The sequence below is a fragment of the Sinocyclocheilus grahami genome, unplaced genomic scaffold (assembly GCF_001515645.1).
Source record: "Sinocyclocheilus grahami isolate Dianchi unplaced genomic scaffold, SAMN03320097.WGS_v1.1 scaffold55.1, whole genome shotgun sequence".
Taxonomy (NCBI): Eukaryota; Metazoa; Chordata; class Actinopteri; order Cypriniformes; family Cyprinidae; genus Sinocyclocheilus; species Sinocyclocheilus grahami.
Window position 1 is genome coordinate 4,392,285 of NW_015505234.1, and position 27,723 is coordinate 4,420,007.

General features: G+C 36.6%; 3 protein-coding genes across 4 annotated transcripts in view; 1 reads left to right on the forward strand and 2 right to left on the reverse strand.

Annotated features, from left to right (window-relative positions):
• Window positions 1-1,655: 1,655 nt before the first annotated feature.
• Window positions 1,656-27,543, reverse strand: cry1b (cryptochrome circadian regulator 1b). 2 transcript variants are annotated; one of them, XM_016270173.1, is made up of 14 exons: window positions 26,812-27,543; window positions 20,342-20,450; window positions 20,074-20,216; window positions 19,522-19,706; window positions 19,348-19,436; window positions 17,044-17,184; window positions 16,612-16,923; window positions 16,367-16,518; window positions 16,039-16,241; window positions 15,861-15,962; window positions 15,456-15,548; window positions 15,307-15,361; window positions 9,321-9,328; window positions 1,656-2,213 (listed from the first exon to the last, which is right to left on the reverse strand). In XM_016270173.1, the coding sequence occupies exons 1-14, from the start codon at window positions 26,967-26,969 to the stop codon at window positions 2,206-2,208; spliced, it is 1,758 nt and encodes a 585-aa protein (XP_016125659.1). In that variant the 5' UTR covers window positions 26,970-27,543; the 3' UTR covers window positions 1,656-2,205. The 2 variants fall into 2 exon arrangements, with proteins under 2 accessions (XP_016125659.1, XP_016125658.1); XM_016270172.1 differs by having other exon boundaries at window positions 15,456-15,551.
• Window positions 9,068-14,130, reverse strand: LOC107583831 (dihydrofolate reductase). The gene is made up of 7 exons (XM_016270174.1): window positions 13,881-14,130; window positions 12,616-12,665; window positions 12,402-12,507; window positions 11,687-11,813; window positions 11,474-11,589; window positions 10,933-11,068; window positions 9,068-9,358 (listed from the first exon to the last, which is right to left on the reverse strand). Exons 1-6 carry the CDS (start codon window positions 13,985-13,987, stop codon window positions 10,990-10,992), a joined length of 585 nt encoding a protein of 194 aa, XP_016125660.1. The 5' UTR covers window positions 13,988-14,130; the 3' UTR covers window positions 9,068-9,358; window positions 10,933-10,989.
• The window catches only part of LOC107583829 (ankyrin repeat and BTB/POZ domain-containing protein BTBD11-B-like), a 78,460-nt gene continuing 78,111 nt past the window's right edge, over window positions 27,375-27,723 (forward strand). The window contains exon 1 of the mRNA XM_016270171.1: window positions 27,375-27,415. The gene's annotated coding sequence lies outside the window, so the exon portion shown is untranslated. The remainder of the gene's footprint in view (window positions 27,416-27,723) is intronic.

Here is a 27,723-nt window from a genome sequence, read left to right on the forward strand (position 1 = left end):
ATCGCGTTACCAATGGTGATTTAATCTAACAATCAGTTAGCTCATATCACATCAGACCGTTCAAATTATTCTCAAATTGTTCATGTTAACAACATCAGCATTGGTGACTGTGAATATATAGTGTGTATTAGCGTGTAGATTTCAATTTCTGCAATTTTGAGTTTAAATCTCGCAATTTTGAGTCAACATCTCACAGTTTGTATTTATCAGAATTGCGAGTTCATAACACAGATCTGTTTTATTTCTCGCAGTTCTTAGTTTATATTCCAGAATTCTGAGAAAAAAGTCTGAATTCTGATATAAAAAGTCGCAATTACAATTTTTTTATTGCATGTCAGAAACAGGTTTCCATAATTAAAATGGTATGTGCTATAAACAGTATATTAACAGCGGTTTCCTTTGTCTGTTTTCTGTATGAATACACTTATTTATTTTATTCATTTGCTTAAAGGAATAAATTGTCGAATGTTTTGTTAAAGCTGCAGTCTGTAAATGTTGTCTCTTTGTCGCCATCTCTGTTTGAAAACCTGGAATTGCAGCTGTGTGCAGAATTATCTAGCTTGCGTGGGTTGTGAGTCGACACGGCTCCAGCACGGATGAATCTAATGTTCTGAAGAGTATGTGTGGCAGTCAGTCACCGCACCGGTGTGGATATTTACTGTACTTCGCAATCACAGATTCTAGCCTACGTCTTGGAATATATGACCCAAATAAGAATTTTCACCGTATATTGCCATCTGAACAAATAAGTAACAAGTCTGCCACGTTTGTTCTGACCAACTGAGGAAAAAAGCATTACCATAAATCGCGCTACCAATGGTGATTTAATCTAACGATCGCTTAGCTCATATCACATCAAACCGGTCAAATTATTATTATTGTTATACTTTATTCTCAAATGATTAATGTTAACAACATCAGGCAGCATTGGTGACTATGAGTATAGTGTGTATTAGCGTGTAGATTTCAATTTCTGTACAGTCTAATCTAATTGTCATACTCTTCGAATTTCATATTAGAAATTCTTTTAACCCAAATATACTCCCTTCAAACTGGTTTTCTTTCAAATGCAAATCTTTGTAATCCCAGGCTATCTGTAATCAGAACCACATGTATAACTGGAATATAATTTAATTTCATTCACGTGTGTTTCATAAACACATAATCCTTTCTAATCTAATTGTCATACTCTTCGAATTTCATATTAGAAATTCTTTTAACCCAAATATACTCCCTTCGAACTGGTTTTCTTTCAAATGCAAATCTTTGTAATCCCAGGCTATCTGTAATCAGAAGCACATTTATAACTGGAATATAATGTAATTTCATTCACATGTGTTTCATAAACACATAATCCTTTATAGATTACAATCCGCCATCAAAATTATACATTTAATTATTTTGGCTGCTGTGAGAAAAGGCTATAAACGATCCGCCACCTGCAGGATCCTCACATGCGATAGCCTAGTAGCCGGGACAACTTCTTTATGTTTACAGAAGTAACGTAATGACGCAGCGCCATGCTCGAATTTTCCGCGAAAACCTACCTGTACCACTCAAATTAGAAAACATTATTATAAGATAACCGTTGTGAATCGGGCTAAAGTAAGGCGATAGCTTTGAACACTGGCTGGTTATGTACTTGCTCAGATATTGATTTCGGATCATTTTTAACCAAAAAAAGTTACGGACTGCAGCTTTAATGTCGTGGAAGGTGGTTCTTACCAAATACAACATTGTCAACCCATATTGTGCTCGACGAAAATGTCATTTTATGTCATTTCTCTCCCTTACGATATTATAAATGTACATTTTTGTCATGGCACTGGGTCATTGTTGTATTGCCACGTACATATGTGTTGTGCCAAGTAATTTATGTAGCTTTTGAAATTCTTCCAACAAAATCTCTAATAATGAGCAATATAAAATACCTCTTGGAGGTATGTATTATGCAGATAAATATTCAGATCATTGAATGTTTACCCGTGTGCTGCCGACAGAATCTTATTTGCAAGCATTTCCCAATATTTTGCCCTCTGGGCAGCATTTTGAGATAATTTTGCGCTTTTTAATGTTTAGACTAAAGACTTCACTGGTATCTCTAATGAAGTTAAAGTACATATTGCCTTGTGGCATTTGCTGTTTACGCAGTGGACTTTATGATTTCATGGTTACTATTAAATTTCTCACAAGCTTCTCAGAGCTTCAAAATACTGGATGTTTTTGAGCATGATTAGAGCTGATAATTAAATTAATTTATGCATCACATTTTGGGGCAGGCTTCACTCATATTTATTGCTGTTCTGATTATTCTACATCCCTAAATTCTTGCCTCTGCCATTCTCCTTTATTCTCTATTCTTTGTCCACTCTTAGTGTACGACTCAGACCGGATGGCTGCTTTATCCTGCAAATGACACTTTGAGTTATACCCGAACACATAGGAGGTTAATAAGCGAGGATATAAATAGCTCTTTTTCATTTGAAATGTGACAGTGGGTATTATTAGCAAATGTTACACATTGATTTTAAGGGGCATAACTCAGGGAAATGATGAAAATAGATGACACATGCAATTAAAGTCTATAATTTCCTGCCCTGGACTTTGCATGCTGGAATATTAAGGTGGTAAATATTCCATCTCTGAGGTCATGTTGAAGCCCTCCGCTGTCCTCTGTGCAATCTGCTCTCAGATCTCCTAATCAGAATGTGCTGGATGTGAATGTCAATGTGGACATTTTAGATTTAAAAACCAGTAATACCACCAATAACGCCACAAATAGATAAAAGAATTCAGTAATATGAATTTTCTATTAATTATGGTAAACTAGCATGGGATGATATTGGTGTAGCCATGTAGGTCATATTTTAAAAAAGCTTAATCTTATATATTTAGAATAAGAACTATTTTACTTTAATATAAAGTGTAAATCTAACCTTTAAAAAAATCACTATTTTTGAAAGTATGTCTTGTACTCACCAAGATGTCATTTATTTGATCAAAAATACAGTAAAACAGTAACACTGAAATATTATTACTATTTTATACAACTTTTCTATTTTTTAATATACTTGAATGGCAAAGCTTAATTTTATCATTTGTTTATTACGCCACTCAGTGTCACATGATCCTTCAGAATTCATTCAGTTATGCTGAGTTGGTGCTCAAGAAACATGATTTTTTTATTATCAATGTTGAAAACAGTTGTGCTGCTTATTATTAAGAGACGTGCTGAAATGGCGTTTGGTCTCGTACTGTATCGCGTACCTTGTCAGTGTCGTGAGCTTTGCGTGGCCATTTGTTGGGATAAACAGGAAAGTGTGTCCAGCTGAATTCAATTTGAGTTTTGTTAAACGAATTAAAAAGAAGCTTAGTTTACCGCAGGAGCAGTCGTGTGAAGACCGAAGAGTGTAAAGACCATCGACTCTACCCTGCGACTCCACCGGGCAGGACACCGGCAAAGGACACAAGTATCGCTTTTTATCTCTCCTCTTTCCACTTCTGTTTCAGTTTTTTATAATCTAGTTCTTACTATGTGTCAGTAAGTTGTTGTTATTTTAGCATGTGTGTTTGCCTCTGTTATTTTTTTAGGATTACTGATGAACTAATGTACTTTGATTTGTATTAGTCATCTGTTTTAGTTTTAGTTACAGTTGTAGTAATGTTGTCATTTTATTAGTTTTTTTTATTATGTCTATATAGGCTTTTTATTAAGTTTTACTTTTATTTATTTTGAGTTATTACAGTACTTCAACATACAAAATGGAAATGAAGTTCTATATATATGTGTGTGGCTGTACATACATGTAGTTGTTTTTTGGTGTTTGGCTTAGTGTTATGTTAGAATCATTATTATACTCATACCTTTTGTTCTGAATATTTTTGAATTGTTTTTAGCTTTATTTTTTTTGTTTTCATTTAAATGTTTTAGCTTTTAAATGTATGCATTTGTCATTTTTATTTAATTTATTTTCTTAAGTGTGTGTGTGTGTGTGTGTGTGTGTGTATGTGTGTGTGTATATATATATATATATATATATATGAGTTTTAATTACTTTTTCTTATTTGTAAGTCGCTTTGGATAAAAGCATCTGCTAAATGACTAAAAGTAAAGGATTCTTTGATGAATGGAATGTTCAAAAGAACAGTGTTTATGTGAAATAGATTTTTTTGTAACAATGTTTTTACTGTCACTTTTGATCAGTTTAATGCATCTTTGCTGAATAAAAGCATTCATTTTAATAATAATAATAAAAATCACTGACCCCCAAACTTTTGAAGTTTATATTGTCAGCATAACAATTAACACATTTATAATTATTTGGTATGTCTCCCTTTTGCTTTTATGTTTTCAATGTTATCCAGCATGCTTTGAGAATGTTTTAAAAAAGAATCTTGTGTGAAATGACTGGTGAGCCAAACTCATGTTTGGGAAGGCCAGTTATAGACCTCAAAAAGGACTTCATCCTAGCTACAGACTCCATCTAGTGGGGAGAGTCGGTCACTGTCACAATGAATACTGGACAATCACTCAGATATATAGAAAAATAATAATAACATCCTATTAAATGTGGTCAATGAGTTGCTGCACACTTTACATTTTAATTTGGATTAGAAACAAACTTTATTATAGCGCCAAAGATTTAATTTGACAAAAAACAACTGTATAGGATATCACAAATCTAAGAAGTTAAATACACTGCCTACATAACATACACGACAGAAAAACTAATAGCCTACTAACAGCAGATGGTATCTATACACAAACCATATATATGACTCCTACTGTGTCCCATCCCCCTGATCTGCTTTGATTCCCCCCAGATTTCTGAGCCAAGTGGATTTTAAATGCAGCTTCCAAAAGACAAAAAATAGCCAAATAATATTTTTTTTATATTTGATACAATCACACCGGTGTGATTAGATCGTTTAGTGCGGCACAGCATCAACTGCTATTCAAATCTGTGTTCGCGTTGAGCCAGAGACAGACGCGTTTGTACAGCGCTGCATTAAAACCAATCACACACGATTCCGCTGAGCTTATGAATGCAATGGCCAATCAGAGACGTTCAGATGAGCCATCGCTGAACGCGGTGTTTTGTTTACTTGCTCGCTGGACTGTGCAGATGCGAGTACGAATGTAAGATATTCATTTCACAGTGTAAATGGCTTCAGTGATTTAAATGGGAGTTTTTTTTAGAGTGCCTGAACTCTGGCTAGATTGAAGTGAAAATGGTCTGTTCTTTGCTCTCTGTAAAATGAAAATGTTATAGCCTAATATAGTAACTTACAATATTGTTATTAAATTCACATGAAATACAGTCAGTCGTATTAAAAATATTTTATGGCATGACACCCATATCTGGTAGGCCTACTTAAGTAAAAAGTCGGGTTTTTATGTTTAGTTAGGCTAACAGATTACACTATTACTCTACCTTAATTGTCACCCACAAATAACAATCTGGTGCAAAACGCATTTACTTACACATGTTTGAGAATCGAGATATTTCCTGATATAGTTAACACGTTTGGAAATATTTCGAATAAAAAGGAAAAAAAATTTAAATAAAACATAAGCCTATTACTGTATATAATTTATACAGTGCTATTGTGGCTGCGTAGAACACAACGTTTCTCAGGGGAATGCGGATGTTTTGCGAGAGAGTGCAAAAGGGAATGCAACAAAGAAAAAGTAAACACAAAATGTCTCGGGAAATTAATAGTATTGCGAGAGAATGCAACTGTTTTGCGAAAGAACGTAAAGCTTCTCCAGGGGGGAAGCAATACATTTGCGAGACAACACATTTTTCCCTCCTTTCTCATATTTATTTCCATCACCATGTCCCCTTTGGGGCTCCGTAGTTTTAGATTATGTACAGGTGCATCTCAATAAATTAGAATGTCGTGGAAAAGTTCATTTATTTCAGTAATTCAACTCAAATTGTGAAACTCGTGTATTAAATAAATGCAATGCACACAGACCGAAGTAGTTTAAGTCTTTGGTTCTTTTAACTGTGATGATTTTGGCTCACATTTAACAAAAACCCACCAATTCACTATCTCAACAAATTCAAATACTTCAAGACCAATAAAAAAAACATTTTTAGTGAATTGTTGGCCTTCTGGAAAGTATGTTCATTTACTGTACATGTACTCAATACTTGGTAGGGGCTCCTTTTGCTTTAATTACTGCCTCAATTCGGCGTGGCATGGAGGTGATCAGTTTGTGACACTGCTGAGGTGGCAAGAAAGCCCAGGTTTCTTTGACAGTGGCCTTCAGCTCATCTGCATTCTTTGGTCTCTTGTTTCTCATTTTCCTCTTGACAATACCCCATAGATTCTCTATGGGGTTCAGGTCTGGTGAGTTTGCTGGCCAGTCAAGCACACCAACACCATGGTCATTTAACCAACTTCTGGTGCTTTTGGCAGTGTGGGCAGGTGCCAAATCCTGCTGGAAAATGAAATCAGCATATTCAAAAAGCTGGTCAGCAGAAGGAAGCATGAAGTGCTCCAAAATTTCTGGGTAAACGGGTGCAGTGACGTTGGTTTTCAAAAAACACAATAGACCAACACCAGCAGATGACATTGCACCCCAAATCATCACAGACTGTGGAAACTTAACACTGGACTTCAAGCAACTTGGGCTATGAGCTTCTCCACCCTTCCTCCAGACTCTAGGACCTTGGTTTCCAAATGAAATACAAAACTTGCTCTCATCTGAAAAGAGGACTTTGGACCACTGGGCAACAGTCCAGTTCTTCTTCTCCTTAGCCCAGGTAAGACGCCTCTGACGTCTGTGGTTCAGGAGTGGCTTAACAAGAGGAATACGACAACTGTAGCCAAATTCCTTGACACGTCTGTGTGTGGTGGCTCTTGATGCCTTGACCCCAGCCTCAGTCCATTCCTTGTGAAGTTCACTCAAATTCTTGAATCGATTTTGCTTGACAATCCTCATAAGGCTGCGGTTCTCTCAGTTGGTTCTCTCAGTGTATCTTTTTCTTCCATACTTTTTCCTTCCACTCAACTTTCTGTTAACATGCTTGGATACAGCACTCTGTGAACAGCCAGCTTCTTTGGCAATGAATGTCTGTGGCTTACCCTCCTTGTGAAGGGTGTCAATGATTGTCTTCTGGACAACTGTCAGATCAGCAGTCTTCCCCATGATTGTGTAGCCTAGTGAACCAAACTGAGAGACCATTTTGAAGGCTCAGGAAACCTTTGCAGGTGTTTTGAGTTGATTAGCTGATTGGCATGTCACCATATTCTAATTTGTTGAGATAGTGAATTGGTGGGTTTTTGTGAAATGTGAGCCAAAATCATCACAATTAAAAGAACCAAAGACTTAAACTACTTCAGTCTGTGTGCATTGAATTTATTTAATACACGAGTTTCACAATTTGAGTTAAATTACTGAAATAAATGAACTTTTCCAAGACATTCTAATTTATTGAGATGCACCCGTATGTGGAGAATAATGCACGGCAAGCATTTTTTTGAAAGTAGCGTTTATCGGTTTTTGCTAATTAAATATTCATTGACCTCCACTACAGATTAGAAATCAAATTTATGGCCTATGGCAGTATTTTGTTGCAATGACATTTGGTTGAAATAAAAATAAAAGTTCGATTCTGTTGACATCCAGCAGCAGTCGACATATTTATTTGAGAGCAGCGGCATAGGTGAGGGTTATCATCGAATAATGACTACATTTTGCCCTGTTCATATCACAAAGCAATCAGGCTTAAGCTACAGTATAAGGCATCAGAAGACTTGAAAAAGAGTCATATGAACTACTTTTAGGGTGTCTATTTGTGTTTTTTATAGAGCTTGACAGATCATGGTCACTACAAACTGTTTGTGTACTATAGGAAAAAATTAATCTTTTTAGCTTTTGTTCAGCAGAGAAACAATGCATACATACGTTTGGGACGACAAGAGGGTAAATAATTACCAACATGAGTAAATAATTACAGAATTTTCATTTATTTATTAATTAATTTTATTTGCATTTGAGTTCATGCTAATATTTATAATGACACTTTAAATGCATTTAATTGGTTTATAAATATCTTTGTATAAAAATCAACAGAATCATATTTGAATCCACTTAATTTCTAAGCAAAGCATTTGCTGTACTCTAAATAAACCTTGCGTAAAGAGCTCTGGGGGGGAAAAATGAATTCACCCAGACTCACCTGTACCCACCAACTTCATCCACGCAGGTGGCTCCGTTCTGACACCTGTGCTGGACACACTCATTTATGTTGACCAAGCAGGTCAGCCCAGTCCATCCAGGTGCACAAACACAACTGTAACTGGTGATGCTGTTAAGAACACAATGTCCTCCATTGGCACATGGCTGTCAAAATGAAAATCAACCATTATTCCAGAACAATCCTTCATTTAAATGTGTGTGTAAAGGTAATTCTGGTCTTTTGTAAACAGACGTGCTTGGTCCCAGTGTTAAATAAAACATGCTGGTTAATGAAGGAAAGCTAATGCATTTTAATTGCCATTTACGTTAATGGTGATAATCAACACAAGTAAAACAAATCCAACTGATCAAGCATGTTCAAAAGAGACATGCAATTTGCCATTGGTGATATAGTTCAGTGACAGAGTGTGCAAACAGCTTCACATCTTCAAAAGAATATAGTGTGCTAAGAACACAATTTTTATCCTGCTCTTTTCAAGTGGAAAGTGAGAGAGGGTGGTGTATGCATTTTGAATGGGTCCATGCACTGAAAAATATGCCTTATGCTTATGCCTTGTCAATATTGTTATTAAATTCACATGAAATACAGTCAGTCGTATTAAAAATATTTTATGGCATGACACCCATATCTGGTAGGCCTACTTAAGTAAAAAGTCGGGTTTTTATGTTTAGTTAGGCTAACAGATTACACTATTACTCTACCTTAATTGTCACCCACAAATAACAATCTGGTGCAAAACGCATTTACTTACACATGTTTGAGAATCGAGATATTTCCTGATATAGTTAACACGTTTGGAAATATTTCGAATAAAAAGGAAAAAAAATTTAAATAAAACATAAGCCTATTACTGTATATAATTTATACAGTGCTATTGTGGCTGCGTAGAACACAACGTTTCTCAGGGGAATGCGGATGTTTTGCGAGAGAGTGCAAAAGGGAATGCAACAAAGAAAAAGTAAACACAAAATGTCTCGGGAAATTAATAGTATTGCGAGAGAATGCAACTGTTTTGCGAAAGAACGTAAAGCTTCTCCAGGGGGGAAGCAATACATTTGCGAGACAACACATTTTTCCCTCCTTTCTCATATTTATTTCCATCACCATGTCCCCTTTGGGGCTCCGTAGTTTTAGATTATGTACAGGTGCATCTCAATAAATTAGAATGTCGTGGAAAAGTTCATTTATTTCAGTAATTCAACTCAAATTGTGAAACTCGTGTATTAAATAAATGCAATGCACACAGACCGAAGTAGTTTAAGTCTTTGGTTCTTTTAACTGTGATGATTTTGGCTCACATTTAACAAAAACCCACCAATTCACTATCTCAACAAATTCAAATACTTCAAGACCAATAAAAAAAACATTTTTAGTGAATTGTTGGCCTTCTGGAAAGTATGTTCATTTACTGTACATGTACTCAATACTTGGTAGGGGCTCCTTTTGCTTTAATTACTGCCTCAATTCGGCGTGGCATGGAGGTGATCAGTTTGTGACACTGCTGAGGTGGTATGAAAGCCCAGGTTTCTTTGACAGTGGCCTTCAGCTCATCTGCATTCTTTGGTCTCTTGTTTCTCATTTTCCTCTTGACAATACCCCATAGATTCTCTATGGGGTTCAGGTCTGGTGAGTTTGCTGGCCAGTCAAGCACACCAACACCATGGTCATTTAACCAACTTCTGGTGCTTTTGGCAGTGTGGGCAGGTGCCAAATCCTGCTGGAAAATGAAATCAGCATCAGCAGCTGGTCAGCAGAAGGAAGCATGAAGTGCTCCAAAATATCTTGGTAAACAGGTGCAGTGATGTTGGTTTTTAAAAAACACAATGGACCAACACCAGCAGATGACATTGCACCCCAAATCATCACAGACTGTGGAAACTTAACACTGGACTTCAAGCAACTTGGGCTATGAGCTTCTCCACCCTTCCTCCAGACTCTAGGACCTTGGTTTCCAAATGAAATACAAAACTTGCTCTCATCTGAAAAGAGGACTTTGGACCACTGGGCAACAGTCCAGTTCTTCTTCTCCTTAGCCCAGGTAAGACGCCTCTGACGTTGTCTGTGGTTCAGGAGTGGCTTAACAAGAGGAATACGACAACTGTAGCCAAATTCCTTGATATGTCTGTGTGTGGTGGCTCTTGATGCCTTGACCCCAGCCTCAGTCCATTCCTTGTGAAGTTCACTCAAATTCTTGAATCGATTTTGCTTGACAATCCTCATAAGGCTGCGGTTCTCTCGGTTGGTTGTGCATCTTTTTCTTCCACACTTTTTCCTTCCACTCAACTTTCTGTTAACATGCTTGGATACAGCACTCTGTGAACAGCCAGCTTCTTTGGCAATGAATGTTTGTGGCTCCTTGTGAAGGGTGTCAATGATTGTCTTGTGGACAACTGTCAGATCAGCAGTCTTCCCCATTATTGTGTAGCCTAGTGAACCAAACTGAGAGGCCATTTTGAAGGCTCAGGAAACCTTTGCAGGTGTTTTGAGTTGATTAGCTGATTGGCATGTCACCATATTCTCATTTGTTGAGATAGTGAATTGGTGGGTTTTTGTTAAATGTGAGCCAAAATCATCACAATTAAAAGAACCAAAGACTTAAACTACTTCAGTCTGTGTGCATTGAATTTATTTAATACACGAGTTTCACAATTTGAGTTGAATTACTGAAATAAATTAACTTTTCCACGACATTCTAATTTATTGAGATGCACCTGTAAACATAAAACAATTCCAGTATCATGTTTGTCCGTCTGGTCTCTTCACAGCTTCAGTTTTAAGCTTCTTTCTTGAAGACTTGAAATTGAAATTTAATACCATTTTCTTCATGAATTTCATCTGGTACTCCGGGAAAGCTTATATAAAGAAAATAAACAATTAATCAGACAAATTACAATGCATTTGATGCATAATATGAGGCAAGTATTATCAGTAAGACTTTACAACAAGGTTCCATTTGTTAACATGAACTCACAATTAAACATACTGCTAAAGCATTTATTAATCTTAGTTCATATTCATTTCAGCATTTACTACATTATTGAAATAAAAATTTGTGTCTGTACATTTAATTTAATGGACCTGAGTTTACATGAACTAACAATGAACAAACATTAACAACGATTAATAAATACTGAAACAAATGTATTGCTCATTGTTAATGTTAGACGATGCATTAACTAATATTAACAAATAGGACCTAATTGTAAAGTGTTGCCTTATTATATTCGTAACTCAAATCATAAATGGGATAATCGTACCCCTTTTGTTTTCTGAAAACATTGCGGTCAAATTTTGGGAAAAAGACATCACAGTCAAAGTCGGCCATGATGTCAGTGAGATAGATGAGATCACACCATGGATGCTCAAGACTTTCCTAAATAACACAGTTAAAATATTAATTGAATTACTGTATAAATTTACACTAATTACATTGTATATATACTGTATGTTGCATAAATCAGGCTTCTCACCTTATACACCTCTGGGCCTCCTAAAACCCAGATGGTCTCCACAATGTGACATAAGGGAGGTTCAGAAGCCAGGTGAATTACTGATCCGAAATCCTTACACAGATAGTGGGCACGTGGAGGCACTGCACTAAAGTAATGCAGAATACAGTAAATAAATACAGAAATCATAATATACGCTACTGTTCAAAAGATTGGGGTCAGTATATTTTTTTATGTTGTTGAAAGAAATCTCTTATGCTCACCAAGCCTGCACTTATTTGATCAAATACTAAAAATAAAAATAATAATATTGTGAAATATTATTATAATGAAAAATTTTAAAAATGTAATTTATTCCTGTGATGCAAAGCTGAATTTTCTGCAGCCATTTCTCCAGTCGCTAGTGTCACATGATCCTTTAGAAATCTTTTAAAGATTCTGATTTTTTTTATTATTATAAAGGTTGAAAACAGTTATGCCGCTTTATATTTTTGTGGAAACTGTTATACATTGTTTAAAGATTCTTTGATGAATATAAAGTTCCAAAGCATACAACATTACAACATTTATATGAAATATAAATCTTTTGTAACATATACATTTCTTTACTTTTGATCAGTTTAATGCATCCTTGTTGAACAAGTGTTGATTTCTTAAAAAAAAAAAATCTTACTGACCCCAAACTTTTGAATGGAAGTGCAGTTGCATAAAAATGTTTATAAATGAACATACTTACGTCAGCTTCCTGCTCAATACCAAATTGGTGCAGTTGGCCAAAGGGAAGACCGTCTCAGAACAGGAGAACCAGCAGATTCGACCCCAGACAACCAGATTCTTCTTCCCTGATGTGCACCAGAGAAAAAAAACATTTTTTTAATTATACTGTTAAAATTACATTAACTAAAATATAAATATTTTAAAATCCAAACATAACATTTAAAGACACTTACCAGGTGCTGACACAGCTGTAATTGTATCCATAAAGAACTGAAATTCTTTTCTGTAAACAACACGAGCACATTAGATATTCTGTGCGCCATTTGACACATTAATTCAACTTTGATAACAGCAAAGTGTGCAAAATGCAATTTGAGCTGCATGACAAATATCTTTGATGTGTTTATAGCTTTCAAAAAAGCAGGGTTGTGTGCCCAAATCAGAGTTGAACCAAAGTTATCCTGCATCACACTGCATGCATTGATCCTGTTTAATAGGTATGACTAAGAAGGCTCATACCAACATAATATTATATACCAGAAAGATAAAAAAATTCCCAATAGTCTATAGCCCCTGTCTGCACATGCTGTTATCTCTTATCTCAAACGGGGCGGGCACTGAGGGGCTCGAAGTTTCCATCGCTCTAATTCAAACACTTGCTGACATTCAGTTTGAGAGGTCTAAAGGTCAGTAACATATTCCACGAGAAAGAGAGAGAAAAAATGGTTAAAAAAAGTGGTAAAAATAAACATTTCAAAATAAAAAGATCAAAATAATTTTATGTGAGCTGTGTGTGTGTGTGTGTGTACACACACACACACACACAGGTTTGTTTTTATGGTTTATGGGGACTCTCCATAGACGTAATGGTTTTTATACTGTACAAACCGTATTTTCTATTGCCCTACACCAACCCTACCCCTAAACCTACCCCTTACAGGAAACTTTCTGCATTTTTAGATAAAAAAAAAAAAACTCATTCTGAATTATTTATAAGACTTTTGAATTACAGGGACACTGAAAATGTCCTCATAAATCACCTTCTCGTTGTAATACCTATGTCATACCCATGTTATTATACAAATTTGTGTCCTCATAAACCACAAACACACACACACACAGAGAGAGAGAGAGACAAAAACTTCAACTTAATAAGAAACAATCTTACAAAAACTTGTAACTTGTACCATGGATTTAAATTGTTGCACACAGTCCAGAAGGTACAAGACCGCTGTAATCAGACAGACACCGATTTGATGTTTTTAACTAGTTATTGCTATATAACTAGTTTATGTCTCGAATGCTAATAAAGGATTTGGACACCAAAGTGTACGTCGACCGTCCCCGATGAAGAATTCGTCACGTCACGTCGTTCATGAATTCATCTGATTACTGATGCAAACTATTCATTCATATCTAACATAACTTATAAAATAGAGCGATTCCAACTGGACAAAATCACTGGACTGAGTGAGCATTGTAACTGAGTATGTCTTACGGAAGGCTCCAGGGAAGCTGTCCGTTCTTTCCTATGCCCATGTCACTGCAGGCAGCCGCGATGAGCCGGATTGGTTTGCGCATCTCCTCCCCCTCGATGTTCATCATTTACGACTTTCGCTAAGAACAGCTTATCTGGTTTATGTTACACACTACCGTCGTCCACTGGGCTTTAGATGAGGTGTTCGCATCCTTCTCGACCTCAACCCCCGTTAGATTGTGGAGCTTTTAAACATCTGCTTGAGTCACCATGTGACACCATGGGTGTGGCTGTCTGTAATCAATGGTGTTTACAGGTTAACGAACCAGATAAATAAAAGGAAAACATTATTCTAACTATACCTTTTTATTATACCTTTCCTTAAACAGATGTCTGACAACAAGTAAAATAGAGTCTTTTGTGGCGAGTCTGAAGTAATGGCTGCTGAAAATTAAGCTTTGCCATCACAGGAAAAATTACTAAAATATATAATTATTTTAAATTATAGCAATATTTCAAAATAATTTTTGATCAAATAAAATGCCTTGGTGAGACGTTATAAAATATAACAAGATCTTTTGAATGGTAGTGCATACTGTCATATTAAAGTTTGGAAGGCAAGAACTGCATTACTCAGAGATATTTTCCATGTGTCTTTACTGTGCATGTACATTTTAAAATTTAGGGTCACAATTACAAAATTACAAACAGATTAACAAGTAATTTATTGACGTCGTCTGACAGGTCATGCAACCAATATGTAATTCATACAAACATAATAGTAATCTGATCGTGTAAAACAGATTACATGTGGTCTGTTAATAGTCAACACTGATAATGAATGTTAAGAAAATCAAAATAAATTCAATAATACTGATGAACATGCTCTCATAATCACGGTAACACTGTAACAGGTCTATCATGCTTTAATGGTGATTTATAAAGACGACATTACAACATTCAAAAAAATGTATTGTCTCTCATATAAAAAATATAACAGCAAGTCTGTAAATAAGCAAGAAAAAAGTTATGTACAGTGGTTTGCAGACTGAATTACTTACAGTATACACTTATATACATAGTAGGTTTGTTTCCCTGTAATTGTCTTGAAACAAATCCACTTGTGCTTAAGAGCCACAGGCCTCAATGATAATTACTAAATAAAGCAAAAATCGGACTAAATATACAGCCACAGATGAATAGCCCTGATTTTGAAAAGTCTGTGCTTTCATCAAAATATAATCCTCCACAAACATGAGGTAAACCCTTCTTTTCATTGCAAGATCGGGTGTGTTTAAACTAGTCTGTCATTGACTTGTTATAAGCAAATCACAACAAAGAACAAATTATATAGTGTAGTTCAATTAAATGAAAACATTTTAGGCCCCAGTGAGACAGCTTGAGTTCAGAATATGCTATGAGTCCTCCGAAACCGTTTGAACAGAACTCACCCCTCTGTGACTGTTTGTGAGCTTGTCCAACAATACCAACACCTGAGTAACCTAGATCGGAAAGACAGACATCTTAATAAAGCAGCCTCACATGTAAGCAGCATTTATTATATTTCAAAATCCATTCATCTGTGTCAATACACACCTGGTTGTGGCTGTACACTGTTGACAGACAGTTGATCACATGACACTGTAAATGGTGAGAATTTTGGTTGAGAACTTGCTGGTGATGGGTGCACTGCTGGTAAAGAAAGGGTAAATATTCCAACACAAGTATAACTGAAATGAACCAAACTGCCAATACACACAATGAATAAAAGTGCACAATATAACTAAACTTGGATCAAACTTGGACCAGGGTTTCACAAAAACGGGGGTTCTTTACACGTTTGCATAATTTCCAAAATTTTTGGAATATATTTTACATGTAAGGGGTTCGGCTGATGAAAACATTTGGAAACCCCTAGATTACAGCAAAAGCTCTCAGCATTATCAGACATTTCCAGAGATGAATTATAAGATGAGTATGACAATGCGCTTGTCGGTTTACCTGTAATGTGAGTGCTCTCCTGTGTGTTGTCTCCTGAGGAAGGACCTGCTCCATTACCATCTCCATTGTTGGTTGCGTTGGATGGAACAGTTGCAAGGAGCCCTGAAAAGCATTACAAGAAAGTTAAACGAGATTTTTTAAAGAGTTGGGGTTTTGAAAAAGCTCTGCATTTTCTTACCGAGGCCCCGGTAGCAGGACAGCTGCTGGTAAATCTGCTTCATTCGCTCGATGTTTATCCTGCTGGCCTCAGCGTGATTAACCATGGGTTTAGGGTAGTGCACTCCAATTATGCATTTAGCGATCTTCTGAACACTTTCTGGGGCATTCCAAGGGTCATAGATGAATTTGGCAGGGAAGCCCCTCAATATGGGCAAATAGTGTCTGTAATAATAATAATAATAATAATAAAATCAGCATTCAAAGAGAACGGTCTCAATATTGAAATAAACTGGTGATTTATATTTAACTGAATGTTTGTGGATGTCAGCAAGGGTTAAGAGTGGCACCTTATATAGTCTCCATTTGGGTCGGTACGTCGACCAAAGCCCACCGGACAGTAACAGTGAAAAAACTGCTGGAAGAATGAGCTGCACGAAAGCCACATCCAGCTTCCAGCGTTGACGCTCCAGTCTGCATCCAGCAACAACTCCTCAAACACCTTTAAAAACAAATCACACAAAATCAGTAAAGATTTTAATACAGAAAGCAACAACAGTTCTTTTATTGAAATTCAGAACAATGATTGCAGTACCTTCATGCCCTCTTCCCAGCTGATCCACAGGTCTCCACGTGTGAGGAAGCAAGCAACAGCGTGCCTGGCCAGATGGTGGATCCAGCCCTCCTGCCTCAACTGGGTCATTATGGCATCAATCCACGGGAAACCAGTCCGGCCCTCTGACCACTTCGCCAGAGCTTCGGGGTTCCTGTCCCACGGGATCTGCACGCAGATGGGATTGAACTCCATTTTGTCAAAGTGTGGGTTGTTAGTGGCAGTCATGTAGAAGAACTCACGCCAGAGCAGCTGGCCGTAAAGGGACAGTGGTGGAACACAATTTTTCTTGACCTGCATTTGAAAAGCCAGGAAAAAAAGGATGAGAATAACTTGTCAGCGACTTAAGATCGGTTATCAGAGTGATGAAAAGTACCTTAAAAGTCAGAGTAAGACAGTGCTGTTCACCTTTACCTTTCTGTAGAGGTCTGTGAGCTTGAAATGGAAAAGTCTGCAGGAGAGGCAGCCAAACCGGAGGTAAGGGCTCAGGCCTGTGGGGCTGGCCAGCAAGGAATTAGCATTCATTCTGGGACGCTCAAAATTAGCCACCCAAGCCTGAAAAAAAAAAAGAAGCCCAATAGGAAGTAGTTAATATATACAAACTATACTAACGGTCAAAAGTTTGGAGCAATCGAGATTTTTTTTTTATGTTGGTGAAAGAAGTCTCTTATGCTCACCAAGGCTGGATTTATTTGATGAAAAATACCGTAAAAACAGTAATATTGTGAAATATTATTACAATTTAAAGGGGTCATATGATGCGATTTAAATTTTTCCTTTCTCTTTACAGTGTTACAAGCTCTTGGTGCATAAAGAAGATCTGTAAAGTTGCAAAGACTAAAGTCTCAAATCCAAAGAGATATTCTTTATAAAAGTTAAGAGTCAGCCACACCTACCTAAAACGGCTCGTTCTAACACGCCCCTACATACCTTCGTCGCTATGTGGGAAGATTTGCATAACACCACCCAAATGTTCACGCAAAGAAAGAAGGCGTAACTTTTATTCTCGCTGTAGTTTTGTTGTTGCCGCCACTGCCATGTCGTAAAGATGCTGTGTGCTTCGTTGTAAAAGCAAAACTACTTTGTTTGGTCTTCCAAAAGAGGACGATATCTGCTTCGTCATGCCTGGAGCTGATCCGTGCTGGTTGCTGAGGAAATACATAAACTTTGCTTTGTGGATCGCCGGATCAGCTTTCACCATGTATGAAGCGGAGTCCAGCCCGGAGTCGTCACATGTCCTTCCGGACGCTCCTTCGTCGAAATCGCCGTTCTCAAGCCCACCCGCCTCTGCTTACTCTAACCCTCCGGCCGTTCCTCACGCTAGCCCCCGGCCTCTGCTCACTGTAAGGCGTGGTGTGTGACGCTGTTTCGTTGTGAAAGCGAAACTACTTTGTTTGGCCTTCCAAAAATGGACACGACTAGAAATCATTGGTTAAGTTGTATTTACAACACTGTTCCAGAACACTTCAACCCAAATATTCAGATGTGTGCAGCACATTTTATGGAGGACTGTTTCCTGATCCTGGGAGAGTACACTACAATGCTGTCTGTTCGGACTCAAAGACTGTAAGTACGTCTTTTATATTTAAAGAGTTTTTATATTTTATATATTTAAAACAAGTTTTTTGGAATAAACGAATGCCTCGTTTATAATGGGTTTTCATGTTTTTGAATCATCGCTCCGGCCTGACAGGGCATCATCACAATATGGCAAGGGGCGTAACATTTCCGTCTCACACTTGAGGTATTCAGCCAATCACAACGCACTGGATAGCTGGCCAATCACTGCACACCTCGCATTTTCAGACCGATTGCTTTGTAAAAATCGACGCGTTTCAGAAAGGCGGGGCATAGAGGAGAAACAATAATGTACAGTATGTAGAAAATAATGTGTTTTTTGAACCTTAAACCGCATAAACATTTCATTACACCAAATACTGTTCTCTTTAGCAGCATCATATGACCCCTTTAAAATAACTGTTTTCTATTTTATTATATACTTTAAAATGTAATTTATTCCTGTGATGGCAAAGCAGAATTTTCAGCATCATTACTCCAGCATCACATGATCCTTCAAAAATCATTCTAATACACTGATTTGCTACTCAAGAAACATTTCTTTTTATTATCAATGTTAAAAACATTTTTGCTGCTGAATAATTTTGTGGAAACCATGATATTTTATTTTCAGGATTCTTTGATTAATATGAAGTTCTAAAGAACAGCATTTATTTAAAATGTATTTATAACATTATAAATATCTGTCACTTTTAATCAATTTAATCCATAAACTATATTTAATGCATAGAGTTTTTGTTCATATTTTAAATAATATTAGATTTTTTATAATTTATGCTTTCATGTTAATTTTAGTTGACGCTAATAATTGTATTTTTGTCGTCTTTATTCGTTTTTTTGTTGTTGTTTTCAAATATATCTAGTTTTTATTCATTTTTATTTCCATTTTAGTTTACGCTATTTTAGTACATCAAGTTAAACTAAATGAAAATGTTGTCTTGGAAACTAGCTGAAATAAGTTTAAGTTTTTTTTATTTTATTTCAGTAAACATTTATTTTATTTCAAGTAATGCAAATTTTATGGTTTATAGTTTTAGCTAACTATAATAGCCCTGCTGAGTGCGCAATGATTATTATAATAAATATGGTGTAATACAATAAAAGCATAACTGCAAAAACTGTAATAGAGCACATGTCTACCTTCCTCTCCAGGTGTCTCTCTAGTCGAGTCAGAGCTTCTGTCTCTCCACCAGGCCACACAGCTGAGGACAGTCCATCCGTTTCAAAACCTGAAGACACAAATACTCATTCAAAATCTCATTTACAACAGACACATGCACATACATGCAAAGGGAGGGAACACAGGTGTCTCACCGAGCTCCTCCAGCGAGGGAACGCCAAACTTGTCGTCGTGGTCATCGCTGACTGGTGTGGCGCATTTGCCCATGACTACAGCCGTGATAGTCTCTGCTGGTATTTCCACAAGATCCATTCTGCTGATGAGCATCTGAAATCGTTTATAGGTGAGAGGAGACTGTCCTCCATTTAACTCTATGATCCTAGAGGCACAGAGAGAACACAAGGGACAATTAGAATATGTACACAATATTATGGCATTTCAGAGTTGTCAGGATACTAAAATTCAAAGCCAATAACAAGAACTTACATGTTTCCCACAACAAATGCTAATATGCTTTTGAACACACAACTTTTATTTTTGTGTAACACAATATTTTGTGTTTTAAATGCCATTTATTTTTGATATTCATATGATAGATTAAAAATCTCTGTATCTGTGTGATCTCTATCTGTCTGCATAACATTCTCAATAAACAGTTAACTATCAGGCATGATGGGCAACAGCTTCCCACAGTACTGCTGGCAGCTACGTAGGAGTCATATGGCAATGATTACAGATACACTCACTTGTCCAGGTCATAGAGTGTATGGGAGATCCTGACGAAGACTTCCACCCCTGCCTCAGTGGCCAGCTTCTTAATGGCTGCATCACGATCCTTCCCGAAGGGCTCGGAGTCATATTCATATGACAGCCGGGTGATTTTCCACTCCTAGGGAAAAAAAAAAAGAAAAAAGAGAGATGCAGAGTCAAATAAGGGGCAGACACAGAACAGCATGTACTGACAGAGAGTTTACACAAAACTGTTGAATAGGTTAAGGCGGTCTGTTCGCTAACCTTGAAAAGTCTTGGAAAGACATCCGTGGGTTGTCCCCTGATGACAAAGAGGCGAGAGTTAAGCTTGCGAAGGCTGGCGTCTAAGTCCTCAAGACATTGCAGCAAAAACCTGTAATACAAAGAGTAATCAAATTTTAATAAATGACAAGCAAATGAAACAGTAGTTTAGATAGACATAGTTGTTCATTTTAATCTCTTGCAGGAAGAGTGAGATTTTTCTGACTAGTCCAGCAGAGGGCACTAACAGACAAACACATTGGTTATATTCTGCGTTTCACGGGCTGTGTTCAGAATGGAATGGAATACTAGTTTCAGGGGTTCTGCAGACTTGAACAAGTTAAATGTAAGACTTTTTAAGACCTTTTTAATACCACCTTATATGAAATTTAAGACCTAAACCTGTAATGGAAATACACATTTTATTACATACATATGTGTAATATTTAATGTATATAAATTAAAAAGAAAACAAAATATCAATGCTGTAATAAATGGTATTTATTACTATGATATACAGTGAACTTTTCATGTCAGCAGACAATATTCCATACAAAATATCCCCACAAAATAACTGCGTCACTGATATTTTTGGTGGAGTAAACAAACTTTTGGTGAAGCAACATTTTCATCAGTGTTCTATCAGCTTTTACATACTTAAATCTGCATATTTACCTTTACAAATGCCTATTTTTAACCTTTTTAGATGTATGCATCATCTTACCTGTCAAATTATTACAATTTATCAATAAATTAAATATACATTATAGGGCTGCTACCAGTCAGATTAAATTATTTACACTGCAAATAACAATAATTACAACTGCAATAAATAATGTTATGAGATTAATGTTTTAAATGCATTTACGAATAAGAAATGTTGAGGGGAAAAATGCATACTTTTCAACAAACTTCTCAACTGAACTACCAGTAAGTGACGGTAAGTCATTCAACTGATTGAGTGCATTATCATGCTGGTATCTTAAGGACTTTCGTGGACAGCTGACTCAAAGTTTTTGATATTCTTTATATTCTGTGTGGTGGTCAGATAAGTTTAAATAGATTTGTACCTTTTATGGGCATTTTACCTTTATAAAGCCATTTTTCTATAAGTGTGCATTATCTTTTGAGTCAAATTCTTACATTTAATCAGTGAATAAGAATAAGACATTTGGGCTGTTACCAAGCAAATGAAATCAGTATCAACCAAATTCATCTTTGCAATCCAGACATAAGCTGCATCTGAAGTGGCATTTAGATGTGTTTACACATTGTTTAATGCAGGACATGAATGCATTTAACCTGCCGTTACAAATGCATAAATAATGTTTTGATATATTAAACATAAAACATTGAATACTGATATTTGAAATAATTTTAAAAATGAAAAGATACTTTAAATGTGAAATTAAAACCGCCAGTAGATGGCAGTAAGTCACTGTTAATAAGCAAGTCATTCGAACTGAACCGAATCATTTAAACGAGTGATTCATTCTGGAACGAAACACCATCATGTTGCTCAGAGACGCAAAACAGCGCTGTGGCTTTGTTTGGAATTATTTTTGTTGGCGAAATAGTGCAAAAACAGGCTATATGGTGTCTAAAACGTAAGTCTCTTAATAAAACTTCTAGTTTATTGAACTGCTGTAAAAAAAAAATCAATATCACATTTGTATATGGTGAAAAAAGGCACTCTTCCGTGTGAACTTGAGTATAAATATACACATTTTCTGCCCTCATGAGTTTGTGATCATTCTGAATGTATTTTAATAGACTGAATCGTGCAGTGATCAGGCAGAGCGCACTGCAAATGCGCATGCGCACTAGACTTCACGTAATGCCTGCACTCTGTAGCTGTTTTGAATGTTTGTTTGTTTTTGCGTCGTGAGAATATTGAGTAAAATAGCTCACTTGTCATGGTGTTACTTAACTATATCATGTTATGAATAAACTAAACATTTTGAATGTTTACCTCAGTGTGTTTCTTCTGAGTTTGTGTGTGCCGTCACGCTCATTTGTTCTGCAGTCTCGAGACAAACAGAGTGAGCCTCAGCGCGAGCTTGTATTCTGTATTCTGCTAACTTGCTGCAATTCTGTCTGATGACGCAGTAACTTGCCGCGGGGAAGAACAAATCTTCGGTCTGTCCAATGACTGTAAAGTCATTAGGTCCGTCAGACTGAAGATGCTTTAGCGGTAATGAGACCAAAAATAATTAAGACCCATCGAATCCGAATTTAAGACTTTTTAAGGCCTTATATTAGGAAAACGTTATTTAAGAAATGTTAAGACTTTTTAGGGATCCGCGGACACCCCGAGTTTACTGACAGTGTACTGCCTAAGTTTTCTTTAAAAAGAAAGTGAAAACAGACATTGTGCAGAAATAAAAGTTGCTTCACAGTATGCTACACCTGGGTTTCTTAAAAGGATAGTTCTTCCAAAAATGACAATTCTGTCATCATTTAGTTTCTTTCTTCTGTTGAGCACAAAAGAAGATATTCTTAAGAATGTTTATGGTAGCAATTGATTTCTATAGTACAGGAAAAAAATGATAAATACTGTAGAATTCAATGGCTAACGGCAACTGTTTTGAGAAGAATGGAACTCATACTGGTCCACAACAACGTTCAAAAGCCCCTAGCCCAAATTCTGTACATTAAAGAAAATTAATTAAAATAATAACACTTCAGGACTTTTAAGACGTTTTAAGAGCTGAATGTTCTTCAGGGTTCCTGCTCTTTTTAACTAAAGAATTTGCATGACCCTTACAGTCGTTCGTGATATATTGGATAAGGATTAAGAATAAGAGTTTTTAAAATATTTTTACTCGCAATTTCTACCCAATAAATTATTTTAGAGCTTGGCTTAACTGGAAAAATGTTCATTCTTTTAAAAAAATGCCCACGGAGTTGGCATGACCTCATGATCTTATTATGTTGCATGGGGCTAAAAGTTCAGTTTATCAGTTTAGTCATTTCGGTTATTTATTAGATTATTATAGACCTTATCAAACTTCATGGTCACCGTTTAGTTAAAAAAGCCAGTAAAAACCTCACACTGTAAAATAGCATGCATGCTTTTATTTTTAGCTGCACTGAATATAATACAAGAATGTAATCCTGTCTGAGTGAGAGTTAAGAGTTCCCTCTTGTAAGACTGTGTATCAGCAGCATCTATTTGAGCTTGTCTGCGACCCTTCCTAAAGACGTCTGATCCGCTACAGCACATCCCAGATCAAGATGAAAATGTCACTGCTCTGCACATGAAAGCACACATGCAGCTTGTTCTACAAGTCTGAATTACATGTTTTGTCTTCCAGTACAAATTTTAGCTTGTTAGAAAAACATTAAGCAGCCAAATCGTTTTCAACATTGAGAATAAAAAGAAATGTTTAATGAACAGAAAATCAGCATATTAGAATGATCTCTGAAGGATCAAGAGACACTGAAGACTGGAGTAATAGCTGTTGAATATTCAGCTTTACCATCACAAAAATAAATTACATTTTAAAATATATTCAAACAGAAAACAATAAATATCTTCCTGTCAAGCTGAACTGCACAAATAGGCTGTGCATGTGTATGTAAAATCAAACATATTACTAGGACATCAGCCAGGGTGTCTTTGACACATAGACCTATTACAAAAGAACAAAAGTATTGCAGGGCAATTCAGGGGACAAGATTCAAGATTTTTTTTATTTGTCACATACATGGTTATATAGAGAATATATGACCAGCAGTGAAATGTAAGAGACAAATATAGACAAATTATACACGTGACCTCTCAAAAAAAGCCTTTGTGTGGGTTGTAATTTTGTTTACAGTTTAGCAACCATAAAGAGGAGTGGTGGCATTCCGTAGGCGAGAGGCTGTTTGAAGGAGGTGGAAAAGTAGGATCTACTAACAAACTGACCTACTTCTTCACATCCTGCACCGGGGGAGAGGAGAGGTGGCTGAGCTGATATCCCACCACATAGTACACTCTTATAAAGATATAGCCACCCAGCACTAACAGTAAACCAAAAGAATGGCAGTTTTATTTTTTGGTATTGTACAAGTCCTTACAAAATGGTAAAACAATCCCATATTAAACTTAATGAAATGGTCTTTAAAATAGCTACTTAAGAAAGTGCTACTCATAGCCACTAAGTACAATTTTTAATTGAAAAATAAGCTTACAGCAAATAAATAAACAAACAAACTGAAAATGTAAAGCTTCTTAAGCTATATATTTTACACAGCATGGCACAGTTTACAGAAAATCTGCTACATCCTGAGCTATTCATTTTGACAGTAATGAAAGATCACTTTCACCATTCAGATGCAGATCTGCACTCAATTCAGCTTTTAAAATCCTAATCTCAACCACACATTCCAACATTGTGTGTGTTAGTGAAATTAAAAAGATACTAGTACTGACTAGTCACTATGTATGTGTGTATATTTGTAGAGAGAGAGACACTAGTATTCAATCAATATTAGTATTGATTAGTATAGTAGTAGTATTTATACAACAGTTACGAGTGAAATTGCTAGTGCTAATTGAATACATTATATAAATATTGGCGCCAGGTAACTATTTCCACTGTTACTGGTAACAAACTGTTCATTTATGCTACTGAATTTTATGTGGGTCTATGGTTATTCACTTCACTAGTATACTACATTTACATTTTTCCTTTCTCTTTGGAGTGTTACAAGCTCTTGGTGCATAAAGAAGATCTGTAAAGTTGCAAAGACTAAAGTCTCAAATCCAAAGAGATGATCTTTATAAAAGTTCAGAGTCAGCCACACGTACCTAAAACGGCTCGTTCTAACACGCCCCCACATGTCTACCTCACTATGTGGGAAGATTTGCATAACGCCGGCTCACGCTAGCCCAGCCTTAGCACACGCTAAGCCGACGTCGCTACGGCCGGACACGGCATCAACAGTATGTGAGGGACGTAACATTTCCGTCTCACGCTTGAGGTATTCGGCCAATCACAACACACTGGATAGCTGGCCAATCAGAGCACACCTCGCTTTTTCAGACCGATGAGCTTTGTAAAAATCGACGCGTTTCAGAAAGGCGGGGCATAGAGGATAAACAATAATGTACAGTATGTGGAAAATAATGTGTTTTTTTTTACTTTAAACCGCATAAACACATTTCATTACACCAAATAATGTTCTTTTTAGCAGCATCATATGACCCCTTTAAAGCATGTCAACATATTCTGTTACACCAAATACACAAAATAATGATCTTTAAAAAAGCATCATATGACCCCTTTAACTTTTCAAGTCTGATACAGTAAAAAATGTCCTGTATCCACCTGTTATGTGTCGGGGGCGAGGTGTGCTTCCACATAATAAGGATAGCTCGTCTGGCCAAGATAGTAGTGAAAGCAACAACCTTACAATCTCGGGCTGTCAGATCAGGTCTAAGAGATACTCCAAAGAGGGCTAAGAAGGGATCAGGGTCTATATTAGTGTTGAGAACTTTATTAAATGTATCAAATACACCTGACCAGAAAGTTGCCAGCTGTGGACATGTCCAAAACATATGCAGGTGATCAGCGGGTGAATGTTTGCAGCGGTTACAGGCAGCGCTTCTGTCTGGGTAAAATTTAGCCAACTGGGCATTGGTTAACTGGGCTCATTGTGAAATAGTATTGCAATTTAAAATAATGGTTAATTAATATACTTTAAAATATAATTTATTCCTGTGATGCAAAGCTGAATTGTCATCAGCATCATTACTCCAGTCTTTAGTGTCACATGATCCTTCAGAAACCATTCTAATATGCTTATCTATTATCAGTATTGGAAACGGTTTTGTTGCTTAATCTTTTCTGGAACCTGTGATACTTTTTATTCAGAATAAAAAGTTAAAAAGAGCAGCATTTATTCAAAATATATATATTTTGTAACAATATAAACTTCTGTTCAAAAGTTTGGGGTCAGTAATTTTTTTTTTTAAAGAAATTAATGCTTTTATTCAGCAAGGATGTGTTCAATTGATAAAAAGTGATAATAAAGACTTATATTGTTAGAAAATATTTCTATTTGACATAAATGCTGTTCTTTTTAACTTTATTCATCAAATAGGCCTAATCCTGAAAAAAAGTATCACAGGTTCCAAAAAAAAATAAGCAGCACAACTGTGATAATAAATCAGCATATTAGAATGATTTCTGAAGGATCATGTGACACTGAAGACTGGAGTAAGGATGATGCAAAATCAGCTTTGCATCACAGAAATAAATTATATTTTAAAGTATCATTATTTTAAATGGTAAGACTATTTTACAATATTACTGTTTTTTCTGTACAGCCTTGATGAACAGAAGAGACTTCTTTAAAACACATTAAAAATCTTACTGATCCCAAACTTTTGAACAGCAGTGTAAGTAACTTATAGACAACTTGGTTTGTCACAGGATCTGATGTTCTCTGCACACAAGGGCTTGAATCCAAAGGAAACTCACCTCCATCTGTTGATTCCCACGTTGGACGATCCTGCAAACCAGGGGTCCAGTATGTAAACGCATCTCAGAGTATCTGCTCTTATTATAGAGTCCCGCAGAGATGGGTTATCATGGAGCCTCAAGCCCTTCCTGAACCAGTGGATCGTGTTGACCACCATCACTCCTTATGTACCGCAGCCCCTTCTGAAATCACGAATGCTCCAGCAACGCCCATACTTGGCTTCTCAATTCTGGTATAAAGTCTGGTCTGATTACGTCTTTTTCAGCCTTGCTCAAGAAAAACTTTTCCCATGTTGAAGCTAGATCTCTGCGCTCGTGTCGGCTGAATTACACAGCGAAAATTCATATAGTTGCTTTACACACCCTGTGACTGACACGATGCGCGTGCATCAGCGAATTCAGTGTGTTTAGACTGTACGCCTAGACAAAACACTCGCCACTGACCTGACGGATTGATATTTCAAACAAAAACACGCACAGGAAAACCTCAACAAAGAAAGCACGCGAGCGTCAACATGGACTCGCGAAGACAGACAGAAAACAACAACAGCCGTTTAACTTCCTCCTAAAACGTTAAATATGCGTTCTCAGATTATATCCATATGTAAGTACACGTTCTCTATTGATATGTCAATACAAGCGTCGATTAGAGATGAATATCCACACTATTGTTGTCCTTTAGTTGAATGTCAATTATAATTCACCCCGTGAACCGTCAGCTATTAGTTGACTCCGCCCACCCACTGACGCAAACTGGCACCTACGCAGCTGATTGGTCAGATCCGCGCGGCACACGTAATAGACCATCACGTTTCTGCGGCGTGCTCGCGCAGACTCGCGCCTTTTAGCACTGGTAACATCACAATTGAGGCAGATTTTGTCAAGTTAATTACATGTTCTCGATTATGTTTG

Excerpts from the sequence above, each read along its gene's own strand:
- LOC107583831 (XM_016270174.1), bottom strand. The coding sequence starts at position 13,987 with ATGATGAACATCGAGGGGGAGGAGATGCGCAAACCAATCCGGCTCATC. Across the intron at positions 11,590-11,686 it reads GAGGCCCAGAGGTGTATAAG|GAAAGTCTTGAGCATCCATG; the intron begins GTGAGAAGCCTG and ends TGTGTTATTTAG. Across the intron at positions 11,069-11,473 it reads GTTTTCAGAAAACAAAAGGG|CTTTCCCGGAGTACCAGATG; the intron begins GTACGATTATCC and ends TCTTTATATAAG.
- cry1b (XM_016270172.1), bottom strand. The coding sequence starts at position 26,969 with ATGGTGGTCAACACGATCCACTGGTTCAGGAAGGGCTTGAGGCTCCAT. Across the intron at positions 17,185-19,347 it reads AGAGACACCTGGAGAGGAAG|GCTTGGGTGGCTAATTTTGA; the intron begins GTAGACATGTGC and ends TTTTTTTTTCAG. Across the intron at positions 15,362-15,455 it reads CAGTGTACAGCCACAACCAG|GTTACTCAGGTGTTGGTATT; the intron begins GTGTGTATTGAC and ends TTTCCGATCTAG.